We start from the raw sequence: 25,070 nt of genomic DNA on the forward strand, positions 1-25,070 counted from the left end.
TCTTTGTATTGAAGTCCTTCGGTTTCTGAACGATGTAAAGTAAGCCTTCACTGCAACGTTCAGAATCGAATGAACCATATGTTATGAAATTATATCCAACAACTGGGTCTAACCATAACAAAACTATTGGTATAAGACTTTTGTCTATAAGATATGCTGTAGTTCCATAGAATCTTACCGATATCATAAGCTCAGGATTTCTTGTCAAAATTTTCTGAGTTGAAGCAATTCCAACCCAATGGGATGTTTTCTTTCCAGATGGAGATATAATGTCTGACAAAGAATATTTGTTGTATTTCTTTGAGTATCTTACGTTTAAATCACCTATTCTAACCACTTTGGTGTCATTGTCTATCTTTTTAACTGTTTCAAACTCAATGTTTAACATTTCCTGTTCTTACATACAAAATAAAAAAATAAAAAAAAATAAAACTAACTTTTTTTTCTATCTTTTCTATCTTGTATAAAAGATATGATTTCAGGGATTTTTTTTACGAAGAGTAAAAGTTCACTTCGTCAAAAAAATACAGTTATATCATGAAATTTGGTCATTTTTTCAGCAAAAATATATTTTAGGTGGAACCAGGTCACTCGGTCACTCGGTCACTCGGTCATTTTAACTTCTCTGAAAAAGTGTGACAACATGACATTTTGACAACAACACAGGAAATGAATTTCATCGTCAATGTTTTGTTGAGATTTCTTCATCTAATTTCTCATGAACTTTCTTGTCTATGTTTTGTTGAGACTTCATCGTCAATGTTTTGTTGAGACTTCATCGTATATGTTTTGTTGAGATTTCATCGTCAATGAGTGTAAATGACCCAAAAATATATTTTAGGGTAGATGGTTAGATCTAACCTCTTTTCTACCCTCTTTTCTACCCCATATGTCCTTACTGAAAAAGTATGTGTTCCATATGTCATTTTACTCAGAATTCAATAAAAATATATTTTAGGGTAGATGGTTAGATCTAACCTCTTTTCTACCCTCATTTCTACCATAAAGTTTTATAAGCGTTTTACATGGTAAACATTGTGAATTCGTGAAATTCTAAACAATTTCGTAGCTTCTATTTCTTCTGTCAGTATGTCAAAAGTTTTCACAATATTGAATGTATCTTTATATTTCTTCTTGACATCTGAAAGAAGGAAATCGTCAGCAGTTGGATAGTTTTTGTTCAGAAATGTCAACATGTCCATTTTATCTTCTGCTGGTTTCTCTACTTCTTTCTTTAAGTCAGCATAGTCGTTTCGCATTCTTTCTATCTCTTTGACGGAGTAGTTATATCTTCTCATTGCTGCTTTACATTTTGAACATTGTGGGTTCATTTTTGCGTTATATTCTGAAACCTTACCTGCAAGTATGACTAAGGCGTCAATGGTTTTCTTTAACTCAAAAGTTGCTGGTTTTATCTGTTGGTTCCATACCTTACCTCTTTTATCTTTATCTCTTATCTGCCATACACATTCAGCAACTAACGAAACAAAGTTGTCGTAGGTCTTAAACTCCCCAGATTTATATATGTCAGAGATGTTCTTATATAACATATCGCAATCTTTGTCCATGACTTTGTGGTTGCAATGAAATCCAAGAAACTCATAGTTTACCTTACGTATGAACTTCCTTATTTCTACTGAGTCAGTTGCTTTGACTTCTATTTCATCGAATTCTGGAATAGTAAGCTTTTGTTGTTGTATTTCAGGAAGTTTAGGTAAATGGTCAATAATATCCTGCATTTCATAAAGATACTGTCCATTTTCTTCATCTTTTGCAGTGCAATCTAAATCTCCTTGGAGAAGTTCCTGCTTTATCTTCTGGATTTCTGTTTCGAAAGTAAACGAATCTGGAATGAAGCTTTTCATCTCTACTAACATTGAAGTTGGGTTCATGACTAACGAGTTTGGTGAAGTTGTTGCTAACATGTTCTTACAATAAAAATAAAAAATATTTTTTTAAAAAAACTAACTTTATTTTTTATGTTTTTTATGTTTTTTGTGAAAGTGTCAAAATTCAAGAGTTTTGTGTGTTTTCTACGATGGTAGAAATGAGGGTAGAAAAGAGGTTAGATCTAACCATCTACCCTAAAATATATTTTTATTGAATTCAGCAACAAAATTCAAGAGTTTTGTGTGTTTTCTACGATGGTAGAAATGAGGTTAGATCTAACCATCTAACCTAAAATATATTTTTGTCTGATTTACGCTCATGTTTGACAAAACATTTACGATGAAATCTCAACAAAACATATACGATGAAATCTATTTCCTGTGTTGTTGTCAAAATGTCATGTTGTCACCATTTTCAAAAAGATGTTAGTTGACCGAGTGACCGAGTGACCTGGTCGCCTAAAATATATTTTTTTTTTATCTTAAGGAAATTCATGAAAATTCACCTGTTGAACTTTGTATAAAAAGCAACCCGCTGTTTTCCGGCGGTTGGTATATTCTTCACAAAATGCTTGTTTTGAGGTCGAGCCACTTTTGGCTCCACCTCTTTTTTCAACCAAAAACTCATTTTTGTCGAATTCAGCACAAAATTCATGAAAATTCAAGAGGGTAGAAATGAGGGTAGAAAACAGGTTAGATCTAACCATCTACCCTAAAAGTATTTTTCAATACTTTTTCAGCACTTTTCCGTAGTTGTATATGAAAGACAATTCGAGATAAAAGTCATAGTATAATGGTAAAATATGCTGCACACCGTTTGTTGTGAACCAAACTTGAAAGTCAGAGAAACTGTTACTAGGTGGTTCGTAGAATTTAGAAGCAAAGTCATAAAAGTCCTTACCCATACAAAGAAAACTGTTGTTGCTTGAACTGAAACTTGCATGACATATAACATTTTGAGGGTCAAACACGTTTCTATAAACTGTCAAATCTGCTGGTGGAAGTATAAATTTAAAAGGACCGTCAGGTGGCAATGGTTCGTTCTGGTTTAGTAACCGAAGAAATTGCGCCCAAGAACGCCTGTCCACCCCCCAATATAAAAACTCAGTATCTCTTGGAGGGTTATTTTCAATCCTTTGAAATGAAACGGTTGAATTCATCTTATCATATTCTAGTTTCAGATAGTACGTTCCGTTTAGTAAAGAATGGTATTTTTCTTGAAATTCCCAGTAGTATTTGTTTATTTGAGTTTGAAAGTCATTTAGAGTCTTCTCAAGACTTTCGTCTGAGCGAATAGTAAAGATTTTCATTTCGTCAAATTTTTCTATTAGACCATCAGAGCCTTTATACTGACCATGAAAATATACTGCAAACATAAACGCGTTAGTTCTATTTGAAAACAAAACTCTTCTAAATCCTATTGCCTTTGCATCTGAAGGACTTTGAAGCCAACGAATTGGATAGTTAAACCTGTAAGCTCCGGATGAAATTTCTTCATCTGAAATATTCCTACCAGCATTTGTAAAGATATAGTCTAACGGTTTTGTATCTGCTACTTTTGTTCTTTGTTTTTCAACCTGAAGCATTTAATATATGTAAAAATATACTGTTTTAAAAATGTTTTAAAATGGTATGCAATGTTTTATTTCATGCAATGTTTTATTTCTGTCCCGTCTTCAAGCATACCCCAATATTTCCTTTTCGATATTACATGAACTTCGGAAAATACCTTATCTAGCTTAAAACAGCCCATCTTCTCACCGACTAAACCCATTTCAATGAGTTTGTTGTATCCTTCTTCGTTCGTCATGAGTGCATCGATGTTCTCGTAGTATACCTTCACTTTGGATTTGACATCGGAGAAGAACTCATTGTAGTTGTCAAGGACTGCCTTTGCGAACTGAGGGTATGACCAATGTTCGACAATAGGTTTTAATGTGGTTACTAAGCCATTTTGACCTTGAGTAAATTCGTACTTCAAGACAAAAGGAGAGAACCTTTCAACAAAGTTGTCGACCTTCTCATAGTGTTTACTCTTCATCGTTTGAGGTTTCTTAATGGAATATCCCCATGTCGAATTCATAAGCAATTTGAGTGTCATTGCAAGTTTTGGGTTTGAAGCCTTCCTAATATCATAGAGTTGTTGCATGACTTTTCCAACTGTATAGTTCCTTCCCGGGAACTCACCATCTTCGTTTGGAATTCCAGTCGGAATATATTGGACAAACCTCATGTACGCAGCGTTAAGGTCGACATAGTATATTTTTTCATATGAGTCGAACTTGTCGCAACCTATGGGTCCGGTTTGTGGAAATTCAAGCGAGTCTCTTATCTTCTGAGAAACCTCTCCTGTTATCTCATAGACATCGTCGAAGCAACCTGTTTCATATAAAACCTTCTGACCTAACTCCGATGCTCTCCAATACAATTTGACATCGATTGGATGTCTCAATGAAAGTTTGTTTATAGCATCTTGAAGTTCTTGCAACCTCATTGGAAGTTCTTCTGGTTCAGGTTGGTATCCGAACAATCCAACTCCTTTTGGAACCGTGTACTTCTTTTGTGCTATAACTTTGTCCGGAACAACTTTTGGTCTTGCTAACAATGAAAAGTTTGTTTCATCTTTTGGTACAAAAGTTTCTGTCAGCTTGTCATCTGGAATCGGTTCCAACAAACCTTTCTCGAAAAGAATGTTAACAGCTCTGACAATGTTGCACTTACCTTTTCCGAACAATGGGTTTGTAAGACTTTCGTTCAACATGAAGTGGTTGTGGACAAGTACAATCTTCAACCATGGTAATTTGAAGTCAACAACATAGTCATCGTGTGAAGAACCTTTAGCTGTAGGAATGTTGACTCGGATATTGACATTTGCCAACGGTGCAACTTTTGACAATTGACCTCTGAGAATGTACCTTGTCTTCACACATGACTCAAGATACTTCATCTTCTCTTCTGAAACAAGACCAGAGTTCCTGAGACATGTAAGAATACAAGGTTCATTGACAATTGTTTCAATTGAATTGTAAATTCCATACCTTGTTAAGTCAATGTCAGACTTATTTCTGAACGGGAAGTATCCAGCATGTTGTCTGACTGCTTGAGGGTTATGTTGGTACCATTCGAACTTTACACTTACAATTCCTTCAATTCCATTCAGGATGTCTGAGTCGGAGTCAAACATTTGTTCTCTCTTTGAAGTTTTGAAAGCGTCAAGAAGTTGTGCGGCTGTTGCGACATTGCCATGCGCATAGTATATATGACCGTCCAAATCTGTTATGGTTAGTCTGAGATTGTATCCTTTCTTATTTCCGTCTTGTATAGCAGCAAGTACTCCCATGAAGCCTTCTTTGTTCTTTCCTTCGTCAAAGTTTACTGTAAAGGTTCGACCAGAACCAATTTTAGTTCTAACTTCACGATACTTTTCATATGCATATCTTGTTCTTTCCATGGGAGCATGTTTGTCTTCACCCTTCCCTTTTTTCCGTCTCAAAGGATACAATTGTTCGTCATGTTTCCAGTAGAATCTGGCAAAGCCGTCGTGTCCCTCAACTTGCGGTTCACTAACATCGAAAGGCATGTCCATAAGACGTTCTTCTTCTAACCTCTCCAGTCTGTTTGGATAATTGGCGCGTGCGGTTTCTACGTCCATCTCGTAGCGAAGACCAGACAATTTGTCATAGACTTTTATTGGCTTTCCCTTCCTATATTTAAACTTCTTTGAAACTCTCCAACCATATCTTTGCAACTCTGCTTTTATTCTAGCAGACCTTCTGTCCATTCTATGTGGGGGCATTTTTATAAAAATAAAAAAATATACTGTTTTAAAAACGTTTTAAAATGGTATGCCATATAGCTTCTTGAATTTGTTAAGAAATAGTCTAACGTTTTTTCCATCTGTATCTCTAGTGCTTACATAAGCATAGCCCGTCTTAGTAAAATATACTTGTAATTTTCTATAGTTTACGCCGGTATAAAAGTAGAAAGAGTCTTGTTCTTCGCTATAGTAGTAAAACTCAAACGTATGCTTACCATAGTCTGTAATTTCAATTGTTTCATCTTCTAGTTCGTCGACAAATTCGAATACAATATCTCGAAATTTGCCTATGTTCTTACTGTTTTCAGAACAAGTGACCCAGCGTAAATTTTCAAGTCTATTGTCATTTCTTATATGGTTTATATGGTCTACAAAGGGTAGATTGTTAGGATTCAGTATAAAATGAGTTGCAATGACAACATGTTTAAAATAGTTTTTTCCACCAATCCTCATAAGAGCATATCCGTCATTTCGCTCCCATTCGCTTAAAACTCTTTTTGTCTTTTTGTTTCTGACTTCAAATGACTCACAACAGTGAATTTCATATTTCTCATCTAACAAACAAGTTTCCCAACGGTCTGTTCCAACAAACTCAGCGTACATTTCAAATAAAATAAAAAAAATATTTTTTTGAAAAAATGTTTTGTTTTTAAATGGTATGCCATTTCATATTTCTCATCTAATTTCTCATGAACTTTCATCGTCTAATTTCTCATGAACTTCTTCATCTAATTTCTCATGAACTTTCTTGTCAATGTTTTGTTAAGACTTCTTCATCTAATTTCTCATGAACTTTCATCGTCTATGTTTTGTCAAGACTTTCTTGTCTATGTTTTGTCAACGGTCGTCTCCAACAAAACTCAGCGTACATTTCAAATAAAATAAAAATATACTGTTTTAAAAATGTTTTTCCTTTACTTTACATAACCACCTGCTATCATAAGCCTTTGACGCCAACCCATACCAGCTAATGAAGGTTGACTTGGTTTAGTATTAAAACTAACCTTTGGTTTTGGTTTATCTTCAGTTTTTGGTTTTTCTTCTTCTATTGGTTTTTCGTCACTTTTTGGTTCTTCTGACTTTACCTCACTTGCAGGTATGGTTGTGTCGTCAACATCTTCATAAATATCATATGCCATCTGTCTTTGTTTTCCTTTCAACTTTTTGTGTTTGTTGTAAAGTTTAGAATATTTTGACTCTAAGTCAATGAGATGTTCTATAATGAACTGTTGGTCAGTGAAGTATACCTTCCCATCTGTTGTCTCGAAAGCTCCTTCAGACTTCAATATTTTATTTGTGAGAGTCTGTTTCTTTTTTGAGATACTTGCCGTTCCATTTTTATGAAAAGTGACTTTGTAGTTAGGGTTTGTATTTCCAGACCTCACACCTTCTATTATTGAATTTTTCTCTTCATCTGTAAGTTCTTTGACAGGTTTTGACAATGGTTCTGAACTTTTTGTTTGTGGTGTCAAATCTACCGTTTCAACTTCTTCGGTCATTTCATCTCAGTAAAAAATTTTAGTTTGGTTTGTTTTCAACTGGTTGTTGAGGTTTTTTAAGTCGGTCTAAAACTTCCTGAGGTATAGGAAGAACTTGACAAACACGTTGTGTAACTGCTGGAAGCCGACAAATCCATCTTGAACCCATTTGTCTCAATGCTGTATTGTTCATTTCATCTCAGTAAAAAATTTTACATTCCCCAAGTTTGAGGCGGTTGCGGTTGGTTATTGTTTACCCACTGTTGTGCATGGTTATATCCTCTGTTAAAGAATCTTTCACCTTGGTCCATATAGTGCCCTGCTTGGTTATAGTAGTCATTTGCTTTGTTATAGTAGTTTCCTGCTTGTCTTCCTACATTGTCCATCCATCCTTGAACTTTTCCTCTTGTTTCAGGATTTGGAATAAGATTTGTTGCATCTCGTGCTACATCCCAACCTTTCTGTACAGTTTGTATAATAGGTTGTGCTTTCTCTTTCAGTATACCTAATGTACTCAAAATCTTCCTTCCAACTCCAAATACCACTCTGGCTATTGTTCCCACTGCGGGTAAAAATCTAGATGCGACTCCTGCTAATGCGCCAAAAAAACCCATTTCTTATGGGTTAAAAATGACGAATTCAAACAAGGACCGTATGTTTCTAAGGCGACAAAGAAAGCACTCATGGTAAAAATCTTTAGTTCAACACCAAATGCTTGGTTTATGATATCTTGGAAAACATTCCGAGGTATAGAGAAGATGGACCACCATACTGGCTAATATTTGTTGGTCAAAACACAAGATACTGTGAAGCCATACCATTACAGTCCAAAAATATTTTAGATGTGAAAACTGCTTTGACAATATTCGTTGACAAATACCATCCAACAAAACTGACATCTGACTATGAAAGTTCTTTCAAATCAGACGATATTAAAAACTATCTGCGTTCAAAAAATGTAAACCAATATTTCATTGTCGACCAAAACCATTCTGCTCTTGGTGTCATTGACAGTTGTATAAAAATCTTAAGAGACTTAAACCAACCACAAGGTGGTGAGGTAGATGAGATGTCATATGACGACAAATATAGACATTTCTCCATGGCAAAGATGAGACAAGTTTTAAATATTTACAATAGCCGTAAACAAAAAGGTTTGGGAAACCACTCCCCCGAAGAAATGAAAAACAACCCTGACTTAGAGAAAGACTTTATATTTAACAATTTAGTCAAAAGAGACAAACAAGAAAGAATGCCGGGCTTCAAACTTCAGAAAGGTGACAAAGTAAAAATAGAAATACCTAAACGCGACCCATATGAAAATACTATTGACTATGACAACAACAACAAGTACCCGACAGGTACCACATTCGTGTTCGTAAAATAGAAGAAAGTATACAAGAGAATATTATGAAGTTTTAGGCAAACATGGCAAAATGTACAGACTGCAAGCAGAAGATAAAACTACTATTGTCAGACTCGTTTCAAACTTGTCAAAGTTCAAGGTGGTATACTTTCAAAAGACAGTTCCTAACAATATAAGACAACTCCTGACGAATATGCTAAAGAAGTTGAAAATGAGACTAAGCATTTCTATACCATGCGTAAACTGTCATGTAAGGTGGCATGTAGTCTTTACTTTGTCCCGTTGTTTGTGTATACCCTGAAACGCGATGTGTATGGTTTCCTCCTCCCTCAGTGTTACTCCAGTAACAATTTATAGCAAACTGAACGTTGTCTTTAACATCATATCTCTTTACCTTTGTCATTGCTTGACCAATTCCAATATCTATGACTATGCCAACCTGCTTGAGATGTACTTAAATCTATGTAGTGACTGTGCGCAGGTAAATTTGCACCTGAAATCGTTTTACTTCCACCTGTTTCCTTTGAAGAGTTTGCACAATACAAAAACCTGTCGACTATTTGAGTCCAAGTTCCAAAACCAAGTACTACTTCTGGTCTGGTAGAGTTCATTGACGTATAAATAGAACCTATAGGATATACTGTTTGAAGTATTTCTGTCTTTAATGTTTGAAGCTCTGTTTTGTCTGCTTTTTTATCATATAAAATCTTGAGCAGTGAATTTAACATTGTTTTCATCCTCCATGACATAGACATTTCTACATCTAGTGTATTTCATCGTCGTTATGTCATCCTCCGATGTTAAACCTTGTGGAAAGTTAGGAGGTTTCCAATTTAATACATCCCCACCAGTTCCATCAGCTCCTTCAACCGTTCCTTCAATATTTTCTATACCAACAGTTGCGAAGAAATCGTGTGTATGGTTCTTATCTGCCTTCTTTTCAAGGCTAACGTTTAAGTCTGTTATTTCAGAAGATGTATGTGTATGTCCAACGTCACTTTTCCTGTTTAAGGTTTCTTGTAAGTTTGTAATATTTGCAATGGTATGTGTATGTCCAACGTCACTTTTACTGTTTAAGGTTTCTTGTAAGTTTGTAATATTTGCAATGGTATGTGTATGTCCAACGTCACTTTTACTGTTTAAGGTTTCTTGTAAGTTTGTAATATTTGCAATGGTATGTGTATGAGTCTTTTTAGAATATTCGTTTTCAGCTCTTGTCACTTCACTTGACATTTTATTGTCAACATATGTTTTGTCTGCTAGTTCAGGATGAGTATGTTCTTTTGTTGCATAAGCATTGTTAGCTCTTTCTTCTTCTTTTGCTATTGCATCGTCTACATACTCTTTGTCAGCTTTGTTGTCAACATCTGCTTTCAAAAGAAGTTCATCTATAGGTTTCTCGTTTAAAGTTCCTTTTGTTGGATTTATACAGACAGTATGGTTCCTATTGTCTTGAAACAGAAACTCATCTGTCATTGGGTTCATTGTCAGTTTTAAGTTTCCTTCTTTCAATGACTCAGATATCTTAGAATAGTTTGAAAAGTTTGTTGTGTTCTTATTTAGAGCTTGTACAATGAGTTGTCGGTTGTGTTGTATTTCTCTCATAGACGCTGTTTCTTTCGACATTTTTATTCTAGATAAAAAATGCTTTCAATAGAAAAAGAAAATTCAAGAGTTGCTACAACTAAACCATTAGATGAACTTTTTACTAATGTCGGTCAAAAGTTTGAGACAGAGACCGTAAAGCATGAAGGCTATCGTTTTGACTACCCATTGAGATGGTTAAGAGACCCATCCGTCACAAAAGCTGTTGGCTTTCGTAGAATGAAGTTCATTTCAGAAGCCATACATGGTTTCCCATTTACGGTCGGTTTTGAAGTTCGATACTATAACAAAGAAAAACGTGCGTATGAGAAATTTGTACAGGGAAAACTTTTACAAGTTAGTTTGCTTGTAAACTTAGAAACAACTCTTCAAGCTTTTCAAGAAAAAATAAACGATATCTATCTCGAATATGCAAAACAGTATAACATTGACGAAGGAGAGTACCATCTCGATATTATATATGACAGGAAAAATGCAACTGTTAAAATCGATAGAATAGAAGACCTTGGAGAAAACGTTTATATTTCTACAAAATATAACAACTTGGCATGGTATAGATTTTTGAGGATGTTAAATCAGCCTGCAGCATATCCAGTACACCCGAACTTTTATGAAGTCGAAAACCCTAATGGAACATATGAAAATGTTTTCGACCAAGATGCTATTATAGTTCATGCTTCATTTTCTGGTGCACAAAACTCTTTTTTATGCTTGGCAAATGACTTTTACGAAAAACCTACAAAGCTATATGAACCACCAAGTGGAAGTATTTCAGACTTTCAAGTATGGTTTACTACAGATGGAAGAAAGAGAATAATTCCATTATACCACGCGTTTTACTTAGAACTTAGTTTCATATACAACTACTATCGAACGGTAAAAATATAATTTTTAATACGGTTGAGGTGTTGGATTTGGTTGCCAACTAGACTGTGGTGCAGGTTCAGGCTGTTGTATAACAGGAGCTTGTTCTTCTGGTTCAGGGTCTTTAGGTATAATACCAACGAACTGACCTACTCTTTTACCAATATTTTGACTCCGTTCCAAATTCCTCTTCCGACAGATTTTATTCCATTCCATATACCTCTTCCAACATTTCGAAAGAAGTTTCCTATTCTTCCAAAGAAACCCATTTTACTATATGTAAAAATCTAATGTCCGCCTAGTCTCTTACGTTTCCTTCTGAGTTCCATTGCATTCTTTAACTGGAGCTCATACATTCTATTTCTCCTCTGGTAGAAAACATATTCCGGGTCAACTCCTGTGTTCGCGTCATCTGCATAGAGTTGTTTATATCCCACTTCAGGGTTTGTATAAAACTCTTTCCATCTCATATTTGCATACCATGGTGGCAAACCTAACGCAGCGTCATTTGACATGGCAGTTTGCATTTGTACATCTGTTGGCACTTGACCATAGTTTGCCATTGCAGTTTGTATTCTAACTTCATTTGGAATATTCTCTGGGTTTGGTTGTCCAGGTTGCTGTGCATTCGCTAAGTTCTGTGCGTCCATTTAATATTAGATAAAAATATCTCTTACGAGTACATATGCTGAACATTTGCTGGCATTGGTTCATCTTCATATTCTCTATATCTTTCTGCCACGTCAAATAAGTAAATGACACAATGGAAAAAACCTAAAACAAGTAGTCCTATTTCAAACCACATTTACTTACCAATAAAATTTCTTTGTTGTGACACTTTCTCCGGTTTATAGGACCTCTCTCATATTCTATCTTGTCATATCTAAACTCATAGTCATGTATGTCCCCTAACCATCTCATAACGGTTTCCAAACCACTTTTATCGGATGTAAAGTAAAAGCATGGATGGTTATGTAAAACGTCTAAAGTTTCTAAAGAGTCTCTCAAAGTCCAGTCTACTTGGTATTGAAAATCCCATGTGTTATAGAACGGCGGGTCCACTATAAAGAAAACATTTTCCTTGTCTTTATATTTTTCATACAACTCTGTCCAATGACATCTCACAAACTCTATACCCTCAGTATATTTTTCTATGTTCTCTTTGAAAACATTTTTATAGTTAAGATATAAAACTTTTGACATAAGTGTTTCAATGTCATGAACTCTTATAGAACCACTATATAATAGTCTAGCAGATATACTATCCCAGTCAATATATTCTGCTTTTTTCAAAACCTCTCTTACAATATTTTTCTTATCTAATGGTATACTTTCCATCTTACCTATAGGTATCTTTTCTTTTAACTCTTTCAATATTTTGTTTGTGTCTGGTATATGTTTGAGACGGTTCATATAGTTGTCGAAGTCATTGCATATAATCTTTGAGTCTGGGAATACGGTATGGCACAAATGGGACATATAGAAACTTCCACCGAACAAATCTACAAATGTTAGACCATTCGGTAGTTTCTTAAGTTCTCTCAATAGAATATCTTTACATCTACTCTTATTTCCAAAGAAGGGTAACGGTGGTTTTGTAAAATTCATTTTATATATATAATAAAAATGTTTTTTCCTGAAAAGTGACAGAAAAGTGACAAAGCATGAAAACTACTCGGTTAAATCTTGTCAGTTTTGTAAAATAACCGTCCTATCTTGTTTAAAATGGAGAAAAGGCTTCTCAAAGTATACTTCCTCGGAACGCCCGTAACTTTTCTGTAGCGACGATAGACCCTTACTTGTCCGGTTTATAGTTATACTATTTTGAGTCCTCTACAAAAAAGTCAACAGCAACAACTCTCAAAAATTTTATGGGCTAGAAGGCACGAAGTGCCTGGAAGGCCCCCTTTACCCAAAAAAACCTCATTTTATATAAACTGCATTTTATACTAACATCTTCGGGGCTAGAGGGCACGAAGTGCCTGGAGGCCCCACTACCTTTTTTTTTTTTTTTTTATTTTGATTACTATTTAAATAATTTTATCAAATGATAATTATTAACATATATTAAAAGTATGTTTAATTTTCAACATACTCTTAAAAATCCGAAATTTTTTAAAAAATGACAATTTTTTTAATGCTAAACCATCTTCATCTACCATTAAATGTTTCGGATGATTTGATTTTAATTCAGTTGGGTTCTATTAGATGTAATAGTGTAAATTCTGATTCAACAATTTATCCAGATATTTATATTTCACTATTCTTCCAATAAACCCTATCAAAAAGAATGGTATACAAATAAAATAACTTATCAAGATGGTAAACCTAAATTCACTGTTTTGGATTCATTATCAAATGCATATGTCGGAGATTCACCATCATATCCTTGGGGACAAATCGTTTCAAAAATCAAAGAATTAAACAGAAATATTAAGAATGTATATAATTTTGGACATAAATTATTTGGATTTGAAAATAAATCTATCATTTGTTATTTGGAGGAACTCAAAGAGCGTTTTATCTCGAATAGCGATGAAGTAAAGTATCTTCAAACATATGAAACAACACCTAAATTTCAGAAATCCGCCGAAGCTTTTACAGAAATGGTAAATATGATTATAAGTGAAAAATATTTGCAAACAGATCTCAGTCAAATTAAAATCAAAATCCATCGTCTAGGGGAACAATATATTCTTAAATTTTTAGAAGCATTTATAATTGCCCGCCCCAAATTTTATGCACAGGTTATAGGTTTCTTACAAAATTTTTCATTTGACCAGGAATTATACTCAAAAGCAGGAATTTCTAAACCATTAATACAAGCAATAATTAATGGCGATAAAAGATATTCGAATATTTTTGCTTTTTCAGGAAAATCGTGTGATTTAACAATCGAAGATTTTATTAATGTTTTAATTTCAGATCAAACAAATCAAAATGGTGAAGAATATTATCAAATACGTATCAGATAAGAATCCTTGTAAATATTGCAAGGATTTCTTTATGAATAAGAGTCATGTTCCCTCTGCAGGCATACATGTTATGAAAATAGGAGAAAACGTAGGTGAAATCATAGAATTCCCAATCGATAAAAATGTAGGTGATCAGGATGAACTCGTGGATCACAAAGAAAAGAGTTCGCCGATCGAAATATCAAAATACGCAGAATTTATTGATATTGACGATAAAAATAAAGCAGTTTTAGTCGTAAAACTGCTTTATAATCTTGAAACGTTCCAAGATGCCAAATATTTAATCAATTCTCTGGAAAAACAATCAAAAAATTATGAATCTGCATTACAAAATAAACCAGAAATTTGGTTAGAAAAATACTTGCCTGAATTAATGAAGGAAGTAAAAGATGCGAGAGCTGCTAGAATGAGATTGAAGATAATAAAGAAGCAGAGATGATGAGTGAATAAAAACTTTGTATTAAATTTGTATATAAAAGAATTGTAAAATATAAAAATAAAGAAGTGGTTGATAGGAATTTGAAAATTCGTTGGGTGCATATAAGTTTGATAAATATATTTATGAATATTAATGTCAAATTGGGTGGTTGCATATAGTAATGAAAAATATATTAATAAAAATTAATGTCAAATTGGTTGGTTGAATATAGTAATGAAAATAAGATTAATAAAAATTAATGTCAAATTGGGTGGTTGCGTGATAGAATGCTTCTGTGTATGTGTGGCGTGAGTTAGCATCGGGTGGTTGCGTGATAGAATGCTTCTGTGTATGTGTGGCGTGAGTTAGCATCGGGTGGTTGCGTGATAGAATGCTTCTGTGTATGTGTGGCGTGAGTTAGCATCGGGTGGTTGCGTGATAGAATGCTTCTGTGTATGTGTGGCGTGAGTTAGCATCGGGTGGTTGCGTGATAGAATGCTTCTGTGTATGTGTGGCGTGAGTTAGCATCGGGTGGTTGCGTGATAGAATGCTTCTGTGTATGTGTGGCGTGAGTTAGCATCGGGTGGTTGCGTGATAGAATGCTTCTGTGTATGTGTGGCGTGAGTTAGCATCGGGTGGTTGCGTGATAGAATGCTTCTGTGTATGTGTGGCGTGAGTTAGCATCGGGTGGTTGCGTGATAGAATGCTTCTGTGTATGTGTGGCGTGAGTTAGCATCGGGTGGTTGCGTGATAGAATGCTTCTGTGTATGTGTGGCGTGAGTTAGCATCGGGTGGTTGCGTGATAGAATGCTTCTGTGTATGTGTGGCGTGAGTTAGCATCGGGTGGTTGCGTGATAGAATGCTTCTGTGTATGTGTGGCGTGAGTTAGCATCGGGTGGTTGCGTGATAGAATGCTTCTGTGTATGTGTGGCGTGAGTTAGCATCGGGTGGTTGCGTGATAGAATGCTTCTGTGTATGTGTGGCGTGAGTTAGCATCGGGTGGTTGCGTGATAGAATGCTTCTGTGTATGTGTGGCGTGAGTTAGCATCGGGTGGTTGCGTGATAGAATGCTTCTGTGTATGTGTGGCGTGAGTTAGCATCGGGTGGTTGCGTGATAGAATGCTTCTGTGTATGTGTGGCGTGAGTTAGCATCGGGTGGTTGCGTGATAGAATGCTTCTGTGTATGTGTGGCGTGAGTTAGCATCGGGTGGTTGCGTGATAGAATGCTTCTGTGTATGTGTGGCGTGAGTTAGCATCGGGTGGTTGCGTGATAGAATGCTTCTGTGTATGTGTGGCGTGAGTTAGCATCGGGTGGTTGCGTGATAGAATGCTTCTGTGTATGTGTGGCGTGAGTTAGCATCGGGTGGTTGCGTGATAGAATGCTTCTGTGTATGTGTGGCGTGAGTTAGCATCGGGTGGTTGCGTGATAGAATGCTTCTGTGTATGTGTGGCGTGAGTTAGCATCGGGTGGTTGCGTGATAGAATGCTTCTGTGTATGTGTGGCGTGAGTTAGCATCGGGTGGTTGCGTGATAGAATGCTTCTGTGTATGTGTGGCGTGAGTTAGCATCGGGTGGTTGCGTGATAGAATGCTTCTGTGTATGTGTGGCGTGAGTTAGCATCGGGTGGTTGCGTGATAGAATGCTTCTGTGTATGTGTGGCGTGAGTTAGCATCGGGTGGTTGCGTGATAGAATGCTTCTGTGTATGTGTGGCGTGAGTTAGCATCGGGTGGTTTCATCACAAATTTTAACCCATCCAAATCTTATTAATTATTAAAATTCTTTTACAATTTCTGTTCTATTTTTTTAAAACATTTCATATGCAATATTTCTCCTTTTCTTTCCTCAAATCTTCAAATATTAATAACTTTGGATATGAAATTATTTGGATCTTTTATGAATTTTAAATGTCTTTCTTAATATCAAATCGATTAAATTATTAATATTTTCTAAATTATGCCTTAAAAATCCAAATAAAAAAATCGTAAATAAAAAATATATTTTTTATTTTTATTTTGTAAATAATCCGTTTACTAAATGGGACTGTATCATGAAAGTAACAAAAATCATTATTTAACAAGATTCAAAACTGGTGCAACGAAATGCACATTGATTTTGTAGTGTAACAAAGAGAGATTTATTGTAAAAAGTACAAAATAGTATATTTATTATCGTGATTAGCGTAGAAATGTATGAGTTTGGGACGGATTTCTGGTGCATTCATAACTAAAGTGATACATTGTCTGGAGCAAGTTCAGATCTTTAACTTATGGCTTGTTTGGTGCTAACTCACTCAATTTAAGTGCACTAGAGGGGATTTTGTCTTTAATGAGCATGCACCTTGAGTTGTTGCTTGGTCCGTGTACGAAAGATAGTAATTTAATACTATACTCGATTAAATGTGAATTTCTAATTTTGAATTTGCGTTTTTTCCTGAAAATAGTTACAATATATGAAAGAGTTGGCAAAACTAGAGGACACGTCTTTAAGGGTTTGGCTCTTGCTTCATGTTAATATGCCGAAACTAAAATAAACGTATATTGGGGGTCGAAAATTGAGAGCTCATATCTTTAAGTGCTGATATCATAATTTTTTTTAAATAAAATCAGTTAATGGAAGATATAATTATAATTCTCAATCATACGATTATTTTTGTTTCAAAAGGTGCGATTTTTAAAAATTTTAATCAGGAACACAAAAGTGTGATTTGATTTAAATTTTAACCAGGTTCACAAAAGTGTTAATGGAAGACATATCTCTTGTTTCTTTAATAAATTCCTTCGTAACATTTATTCAAAACATCGCAGTCTCAAGTAGATTTTTCAAGCTTCATCCTCCTAAATGGCTCGAATTTTTAGGTGATGCAATAATGAATTTCCTAACAACTATTTGTAATATTCAAAACGGATTAGAACAACTAAATTTGGCAACGAAACTTGCTTTTAACTGCATTATGTTTCCAATGGCTGTATTTCTTCTAGCTCAATTTTTCCTGGGAGGACTTGGAGGATTTACCGCGATTTACTGTGCTGTTACTGGTGGACTTTTAGGGGCAGGCATATTAGAACTCATATTCAAAAATGGTGTTACTTATATAATTATCGGAGGAAGTTTTGGCTTTTCAATAGGCATTTATCTCACAGCTTTTTGCCTATGTAGATGCAACAGGCATTTAAAATTCAAAAATCTTCATAAAATGAAAGTATACACGATAAGTATTTCCAAACTTCCTAATTTTCATTACAGTGGCACCATAATATAAGGTTCTGATATTGTCATTATTAACTTTCATATCGAATCTGTGGAAAATCTGCATAACTGAAGAATGGTATTTGCAACTCCTAAAGAATGAATCAATCCTGTCTCTTTCGATGTGAAATTGGTTTGCCACGTCATCAACAATTGATTGGAGGTCAGTGGTTGTATAATCTCTCTCCATCTGCCCAAGTTTATCTTCCCATGGTAATCCAAGAACATCCCAACTAGTAGCAAGACAAAAGAGATCAAAAAACAACAACATTTCTATTTTGAATTACCAAAACGGTTAAATGCCAATTTTGAAAGAATAAATGGCAAAATTGTCAAAAATCAGATTCATTTTTAATTTCTTAGATAACTTTTGAATTGCCAAAATGAAATGCTGACATCAAATGAAATATATCTGATTGTTTCTGTGATATTATAAAGATCTCAATTAAATTTCAGTGAATGCTACATCAACCTTCAAAATCAGATGGTTGGTGACATCAACATATACCATTATTTTATGAATTATTTTCACTATTTTCAATGTTATACTTCATTTGATTATAAGATCTATGAAATAAATCTCAAATATTTCTGATTCACGAAATCTTCATGAGTTTTCAATATGTTTCGTATGAAATTTAACTATAAAGCAGACATATTAAACAAAAACACATTTTAATGAATAATTTAATTTTTTTTTCATAATTTTTTTTATTTCGAAAAAAAAAACTTTTTGTCAGTGCTGAAATTTTGATGACTTCCCAATCCATCATTGCGAAAGAAGTTCAAGCACTCTCCTCATCTTTATCATTAACAGCACAAATTCTTATTAATAATCGTCCGAATATTGATGGAATGGGCGAAATCGACAAAATTAACACAATTAATTCTTATTTAACACATTTTTTCAATACAAACGACTCAATTCCAGCTATCTTATATCACGTAGCTGAAATAGCATTAGTTGATCCAGTTCAAAGTGCACAGATCTTTATTTCTTCCTTACCCCAAATATCGTTGAGTCCGGATTACAAAATACCAAAAGAAATAACATACATATCATGGATAAATCCAGCTGATATAATTAATGTTGACGTGCAGTATTGTTTGCAGTGCATGAACGAAATATTAGCTGCAACTTTTTTGCAACTGCTATTTTCGGCAGTAACAACACGAATGGATGAAGAAAGATATAGAGATGGAAATGACTTTCAGTCAATGATTCAAGCATTATATCGATTATTTTACCAACATGCCTTTGCTTCAAGAGATAATACCTATATTATACGAGTTTCGATGATTTCAGCAAGCCACTGGTCTCGCGCTTTATATTATATTACTCCATTCGTTACAGATCATGCACATGAGACTTTAACTGCCGCAATGAAAATGACAATGACAAATCCTATCATGACATCAATTTTAAACCTTCGAGTTTTTACCGGATTTAATCCAAGTAAAATTGGAATCAAGCAATTAGACAAATTTTCTCAAAATCTCACCGAAATCTCAAAAGTTCTTCAAAATAATAAGAACAACTTCCAGTTACTAGATACCGTTTGCCAATTCATACTTGCTTATCTTTGCAGCACTTTATCAATTTATACAGACGAATTAGACGTAACTAACTTCCTAAAACCAATACAAAAATTCATTAATAAATGCCTATCACAATTCGAGATTCCTTTACCTGTTCCTGAAATCCAGGCAATGATTTTATATTATACCAACGATTCTACGAAAAAAATGACTCAATTCATAGAGAAAAGTCTTCTACCACTTATCAATTACCCATTACGAGCCAAAAATTTCATCAGAGCTTTGACCATTTTATTTGCAGGTCCGAATTACAACAAAGAGATCAGTTTAGAGCGATCTCAGCAGCCAAAAAGGCCACCAGGGAAGCGTAAGATCCCTCTCACCACCATATTTAGTGCTTTGGATAACGCCATCCAAAAAGTCAGATATTTCATTGACGCACAGAACGAATTATCCAAATTCTTTGTACAACTTGCATCATACGACCTTAGCGCATACTTTACAGTCAGATCTTCTGTTGTTGCCTCTTCATTATTTGCAAATAATAATCATCTTGCATTTACAGCATCGACAACCGCAATGTTGGTGCATGGATCCGCATTCTTTGGCAATAAGAACCTCATGGATGTTATTGAGAAGTCCGCCCAAGAAGTAATTAAACGATTTATCCGAGAAAACACGATTTCTTTAGCTCCGATGAATGCCGAGCTATTTCTTGTCCAATCCCTTGTTTCCGCGATCAAAACCACCGACATGCCATTGAATTCCTTCCTCCAAGTTCTTCCGAAAATTTCGCATCCGATGCCTCCAGAATGCATCACCGGAAAAATCATAAAAGTGAGATGGGACAGACTCGGCTCACGTACAATAGAGAACAAACTGTTCGAGCATTACGTTCCCCATCCACTGCTTGCATCAGGATATTCATCACAGCAAGCCGCGAGAAAATTTGACGGACCAATTGGAATTTTGAACATTTGGATATTTACAAAGATAAAGAAAGACCAAGTACAATACATTCCACCATTTATTTTGTCATCATCGAATGAGATTGCTGCTATGGCAATTCACACATTGCAAGCTTGTCTCCATCGACAAGACCAGATCCTCAAAGATTTAGTTTGTTCAATTACTCCTTTAGTTTTCAAATGTCCGACAATAGAAATCGCTCATTTATTCAGAATTGTCTACGCGATGGAACAAGTTTTGGACAGCGCTGTGTACATGAAACTGCCAAGAGAAGAAGAGATGATTGTTCCTATTGTACAAATCGGTGTTCTCGGTTTATGTTCTTCATTTTCTTACATAAGAAGTGAAGCGATAAAGTTACTTCACTTGGCCGAGCCATTTATCGGTCCAAAACCATTCGAAAACTTCTGGAATAACGAAGAATTATCGACTAGGAAGCCATCTATCACTGCCCAAAAGTCTTATTTGTTGGATTTCTTGTCAAGCGAGTTATATCATTTCAATGATTTCGCTGTTTCAAGTTACAACAACATTTACCAGTTCTTTTTGGCAAGTTACGCATCGAGTTTCGAAAAATATGACAGAGAAATTTTGTCATTTTTACTCAAATGCCTTGATTTCTTTGAGATTGGACCATGCGACACAATATTCCTCCAAAACATCATTGTTTTTGTTGTCAACGTCATTAAACCAGAAAACATTGATTTAGTGAACATGGAACAATTCTGGAGAACAAAGATTCTCAAGTACAAGACTGACAACCAATCCATTGGTGTCGCTTTGTTCTCTTTCATCCATCCATGCACTATTCCGACATTCATGATACCTCTGAAAGGTTTAATGGTTCCAACTTCATTTAGATTGTCACTTTTGGTGTCAGAACACAAAGACAACAAAGAGTTGATTCCTTACGTGAACCAGATGCTTGAAAAAATTTATACTAGTTTTGAAGAAGATGACGCAAACATTATGGCGTTGACTTATAATCTTTTGACAGGAAAAACGGTTTTCAGTCGTTTCTACAATGAAATGACGATTAATACACATTCACCATTCCCAAGAAAGAAAACAGTTTTACCGAAAGTCAACTACGACTGTGAAGGTATCTCGTGGTATGACATTCTTTCAAAGATTATAAGTTCTAACACACAAAACTGGGAATTGATAATTGACTGTTATAAAGCGGTTATGTCAGTTTTGCCACCAAGTGAAGAAGCAATTAACGATATGCTTCAAAACGACTTGATCACGAGCTCAAGTTTGTTACCACAAATTTATAGATGGGCATTTGAAGCGAAAGCAGATTTATTCTTAGAACAAAGTGAAACGAAACCACATTTCTTTGCTGCTTTCGGAGGAATGTTCACTCATTTTGGCCAACCTGATGAATACTTTAACCAATGGAAGTTCTCTGTTGCAGGTCCTCCAAGTGGTCATTTCTCAGAATTTATTTATTCACATGCAGGAGATTTGATTGCTTTATCATTATTCTATTTGATGTACGATTGCGACCAATCATTTAAACCACAAGCTTTGGATGTTTTAGTCGCAGTTTGCTTGACTTGTCTGCTTCCAATGGATGTCACCAAGACAGCACAAATCTTCAAGCAGATGACAATCCTGAAGAGATATCTAACAAGACCATTAAGTGTTGTTTTGGAAATTGAATTACTTAAATGTTCCCAAATGTTGTCAGAAATGATGTCATTTTGCGGAGAACAGTTTATCTGCAAATCATTGAAGATGTCTAAATATAATACTCGTCTTGTTATAATGATCATTCCATGGCTCAATGATGTTCAAATTTCTCCAGATTCTGATTCTGTTACAAGCCAGACATATGATTTGTTCAAGACATTGAGACCAATAGACTTCTTTAAATTGTTATGCGAAGTTCCACAAAGTTCTGCAGTTAACAAAGCGATCTCTATGATTACAAGTCAGTCATCTTTCGCATTCGACTTGTTCTTCAGCTATTTGTACAACATGATTGATACAAATGTTGAAACTGTTCATCAAGTTTTCGCTTTCTTGATTGTCAAAGCTCCTGTCGCAACAATTGTTGCTGCATCGAGGTTTTCTACTCCTGCTTTCTTCTGTATTTTGAATGATTCGCATAGATTCAAGCGTGTCATTTCATTTTCAGTTGATGCATTGAACAGAGCACCTCCAAGCGCCGTCAAAGTTGCAAATGCATGCATCAATGATGTGATTGCAGCTGCAGATGTTGCAGGTGTTCCATCGAAATTGTTGAAAGACAAATTCGCTGCAAATTATGATCAAGAAATGATGACAAAGCTGATCATGGATTGGGCAAGAGTTCCTGATTCAACGATCTCAAGTATGGCTTTGTCATTGTTAGGAAAACACATTGATACAATGTGTCCTGATGATGTTTCTGGTGATTATAAATATGCAGCTTACGAAATTGGAACAGGTGAGAATTTGGATGATGAATATTTGTTACCAAGAATGAAGACAATTTCAGCTTCTTTGTCATTGATATCAATAGGAATTCCAAACAAAGAACAGTTCTGGGATGCAGTTTCTTTCCTTTCTTACAGAGATGATAGAAGCGTGTTCATTATTGCTTCTGCATTAGCTGTTGTTTCTAAGACGTTTTCAAAGACATTTAGAGATGTTGGAGATCCTCCAGAAAACTTCCCTGGATTCCTTCCTTTGATGATTGATTCGATCATCACGAAAGAGACAAGGAAATTATGGTTTGATGTTATAAGAAAGGTCGATTTGAGAATACCAGAATTGATTGCTCCAAATGATTGTCCGCTTTTGAAGTTGTTTGAAATTGATAATTTCCCAATTCATCCTTCAAGTATAACAGAAAGGTCGAATGCGAAAGATGTTTATAACTCTTTTGATCAAGAAACGAAACAAAGAATTATGAACTTCTTGGCACAATACGTTCAAACAACTCTCGAAAATATCGATGAAAGAGAACCAATTATCGATTTGATCGCAATGCTCATCGAATGCGACCAATCATTAGATTTCACTAATTTCGTAACTCTTGCAATATTAATGAAGGGTGAATACCTCAAGGGAATTAGATCTACTCACCCTTATTTGTTGAGAGTTTTCGCAAGAGTTCAATTAGTTCTGAAACAACCAAACTATACATTCAAACCATTCCCAATTATTTTCGATAAACAACCAGGAGTTAGAAGGTTTATTGATTCAGATAAGGACTTACAAGAGAAGTGGAACCTTGTAACTGACAAAAAATCATTTGTTCCTCCAGAAACAAAAGTCATTTTACCGGTTATTACAGAAGAATTAATTAACGAACTCTCTTCACTCATTTAGATTATATATCTCTTTTCTTATATTTTTTTTTCTTTGTTTAATTTTGAATAAAATTTTAAAAGTAGTACGCGATAATATTATTAGGTCTTTTCAATATGTTGATGGTTTTAATGATCACACATAGATCCGAGAATGTCTTTATATCAATGAGTTAATCATGCAATTTGAATATTTTTTCCTTCAATATAATGAATTGTTATATATTTTTCTTAGCAATGATGTACAAAATCATCATTATACCAATTATTGAAATTTTTAGCGTATGTTTCATAATCAATGTAACTAATTTGCATTTGGTTTTGTGAAGTGAAATAAATATACCATAAACATTTTCCTGATGCATTTTTAGATGGATTTCTTAGCCAATATTATGAATAAGTTTACGTTGAAGGTAATGAATTCGTAAAAATTAAAACATATGTTACTTCAAATTTGTTTCATTAGTTATTAACTGATCAGAAAACAAGAAAAATATCTGAGAACGCCAGAATACCATTATTCAACAAATGTTCAAATTTCGATATTGTATAGCCGGAGAATTTAAGGCATTTTCCCTTACATTAAGCAAGAAATGAAACAAATGAAACAAATATCTTTTAAAAATATAAAGTTTGAGATGTAAAATTATTTGAATGCTCAATCAAATTTTAGAAATTTTATGGCGACAATGCACTACGTTTGCTTTTTGAACAGCGAACTAGGCGTTGAAGCTATATCAGCCGATCTATTAAAAGGCAAAAATGAAAAAGAAATCCTCGAATATTTAAATAAAAGAGATTATGTTTTATTTATGAATCAACAATTCTTCGATATGAGGGTTGAATCAGACTTCATTCTGGATATCGACGAATCTCCTGTAGTTGTTTCTGGAAAACCAGATAAAGATGAAATTCCAGAGTATTCATTGAGCATTCAACCACAAGAACGAGCTACTCAAATAGCACTACACATACAGCCAGAGATCGAAGAATTAGAAGATCTCACTGAATTTACAGTATGGCTTGAATACACGCAATTTCTTTCGATAAAAGCAAAATACTTAGCGCATAAAATCATTAAAATGATTGGTCTCGGATTTGATTCAGCTACAATTCTTGCTGACGAAGAAGAAATTGATCCAGAGAGTTCTCTTTTGGATCTTTTAGACCAAGCTCAAATCTCTCAAATCACATTTAAAGGTGTTCTTGACGAACCATCTCGCCAACTCATACAAAAGCGCGCAAATTTAATACAAGAATTCCTTGATCAAGAAGAAAATTTCGATAACGAGATTCAAAAACTTTTCGACACATGGAAATCAGAGATTGAAACGAGACAAATGCTTTCAAAGCAAGACATTTCTACTATTTTTGATCCTGTTGAAGAGATTCTTCATGCTTCTTCCGATTTATACAACCAAATCTTTGAAAGTGGAACATCTTATTCTTCCAAAGTATTATTACCATTCAGAAAATTCTCGTCGAAGTTTAGTAATGTCGTAAAATACGTCGAAAAGTATCCTCAATTGTTAGATTTAGTTTGCTCTTTCCTTTCGAAGCCAAACGTTGCATATACATTATCAAAATCAGAGGAAATCAAT

General features: G+C 34.7%; 10 protein-coding genes across 10 annotated transcripts, besides 1 other annotated feature; 3 read left to right on the forward strand and 7 right to left on the reverse strand.

Annotated features, from left to right (window-relative positions):
• Positions 1-9,927: part of a mobile genetic element that runs on past the window's edge.
• TVAGG3_0837700 (organellar and viral DNA polymerase type B) lies at positions 1,011-1,925 on the reverse strand (the record flags this gene model as incomplete). The annotated part of the gene is made up of 1 exon (XM_001578906.1): positions 1,011-1,925. The coding sequence occupies one exon, from the start codon at positions 1,923-1,925 to the stop codon at positions 1,011-1,013; it is 915 nt and encodes a 304-aa protein (XP_001578956.1).
• TVAGG3_0837710 (uncharacterized protein) lies at positions 2,615-3,475 on the reverse strand (the record flags this gene model as incomplete). The annotated part of the gene is made up of 1 exon (XM_051248768.1): positions 2,615-3,475. The coding sequence occupies one exon, from the start codon at positions 3,473-3,475 to the stop codon at positions 2,615-2,617; it is 861 nt and encodes a 286-aa protein (XP_051084243.1).
• TVAGG3_0837720 (uncharacterized protein) lies at positions 3,532-5,475 on the reverse strand (the record flags this gene model as incomplete). Its single annotated transcript, XM_051248769.1, has 1 exon — positions 3,532-5,475. The coding sequence occupies one exon, from the start codon at positions 5,473-5,475 to the stop codon at positions 3,532-3,534; it is 1,944 nt and encodes a 647-aa protein (XP_051084244.1).
• TVAGG3_0837730 (HNH endonuclease family) lies at positions 5,725-6,309 on the reverse strand (the record flags this gene model as incomplete). Its single annotated transcript, XM_051248770.1, has 1 exon — positions 5,725-6,309. One exon carries the CDS (start codon positions 6,307-6,309, stop codon positions 5,725-5,727), a length of 585 nt encoding a protein of 194 aa, XP_051084245.1.
• On the reverse strand, positions 6,621-7,205 carry TVAGG3_0837740 (phage tail repeat-like family; the record flags this gene model as incomplete). Its single annotated transcript, XM_051248771.1, has 1 exon — positions 6,621-7,205. One exon carries the CDS (start codon positions 7,203-7,205, stop codon positions 6,621-6,623), a length of 585 nt encoding a protein of 194 aa, XP_051084246.1.
• Positions 7,225-7,377, reverse strand: TVAGG3_0837750 (uncharacterized protein; the record flags this gene model as incomplete). Its single annotated transcript, XM_051248772.1, has 1 exon — positions 7,225-7,377. One exon carries the CDS (start codon positions 7,375-7,377, stop codon positions 7,225-7,227), a length of 153 nt encoding a protein of 50 aa, XP_051084247.1.
• A 267-nt stretch (positions 9,928-10,194) lies between the features above and the next one.
• On the forward strand, positions 10,195-11,043 carry TVAGG3_0837760 (uncharacterized protein; the record flags this gene model as incomplete). The annotated part of the gene is made up of 1 exon (XM_001578908.1): positions 10,195-11,043. The coding sequence occupies one exon, from the start codon at positions 10,195-10,197 to the stop codon at positions 11,041-11,043; it is 849 nt and encodes a 282-aa protein (XP_001578958.1).
• A 263-nt stretch (positions 11,044-11,306) lies between these two features.
• TVAGG3_0837770 (uncharacterized protein) lies at positions 11,307-11,669 on the reverse strand (the record flags this gene model as incomplete). The annotated part of the gene is made up of 1 exon (XM_001578910.1): positions 11,307-11,669. One exon carries the CDS (start codon positions 11,667-11,669, stop codon positions 11,307-11,309), a length of 363 nt encoding a protein of 120 aa, XP_001578960.1.
• A 2,356-nt stretch (positions 11,670-14,025) lies between these two features.
• TVAGG3_0837780 (uncharacterized protein) lies at positions 14,026-14,433 on the forward strand (the record flags this gene model as incomplete). Its single annotated transcript, XM_001578911.1, has 1 exon — positions 14,026-14,433. One exon carries the CDS (start codon positions 14,026-14,028, stop codon positions 14,431-14,433), a length of 408 nt encoding a protein of 135 aa, XP_001578961.1.
• A 2,657-nt stretch (positions 14,434-17,090) lies between these two features.
• Positions 17,091-23,562, forward strand: TVAGG3_0837790 (uncharacterized protein; the record flags this gene model as incomplete). Its single annotated transcript, XM_001578912.1, has 1 exon — positions 18,413-23,491. One exon carries the CDS (start codon positions 18,413-18,415, stop codon positions 23,489-23,491), a length of 5,079 nt encoding a protein of 1,692 aa, XP_001578962.1.
• Between the last annotated feature and the right edge of the window lie 1,508 nt (positions 23,563-25,070).

Source organism: Trichomonas vaginalis, chromosome VI, assembly GCF_026262505.1.
Source record: "Trichomonas vaginalis G3 chromosome VI, whole genome shotgun sequence".
NCBI classification, from domain to species: domain Eukaryota; phylum Parabasalia; order Trichomonadida; family Trichomonadidae; genus Trichomonas; species Trichomonas vaginalis.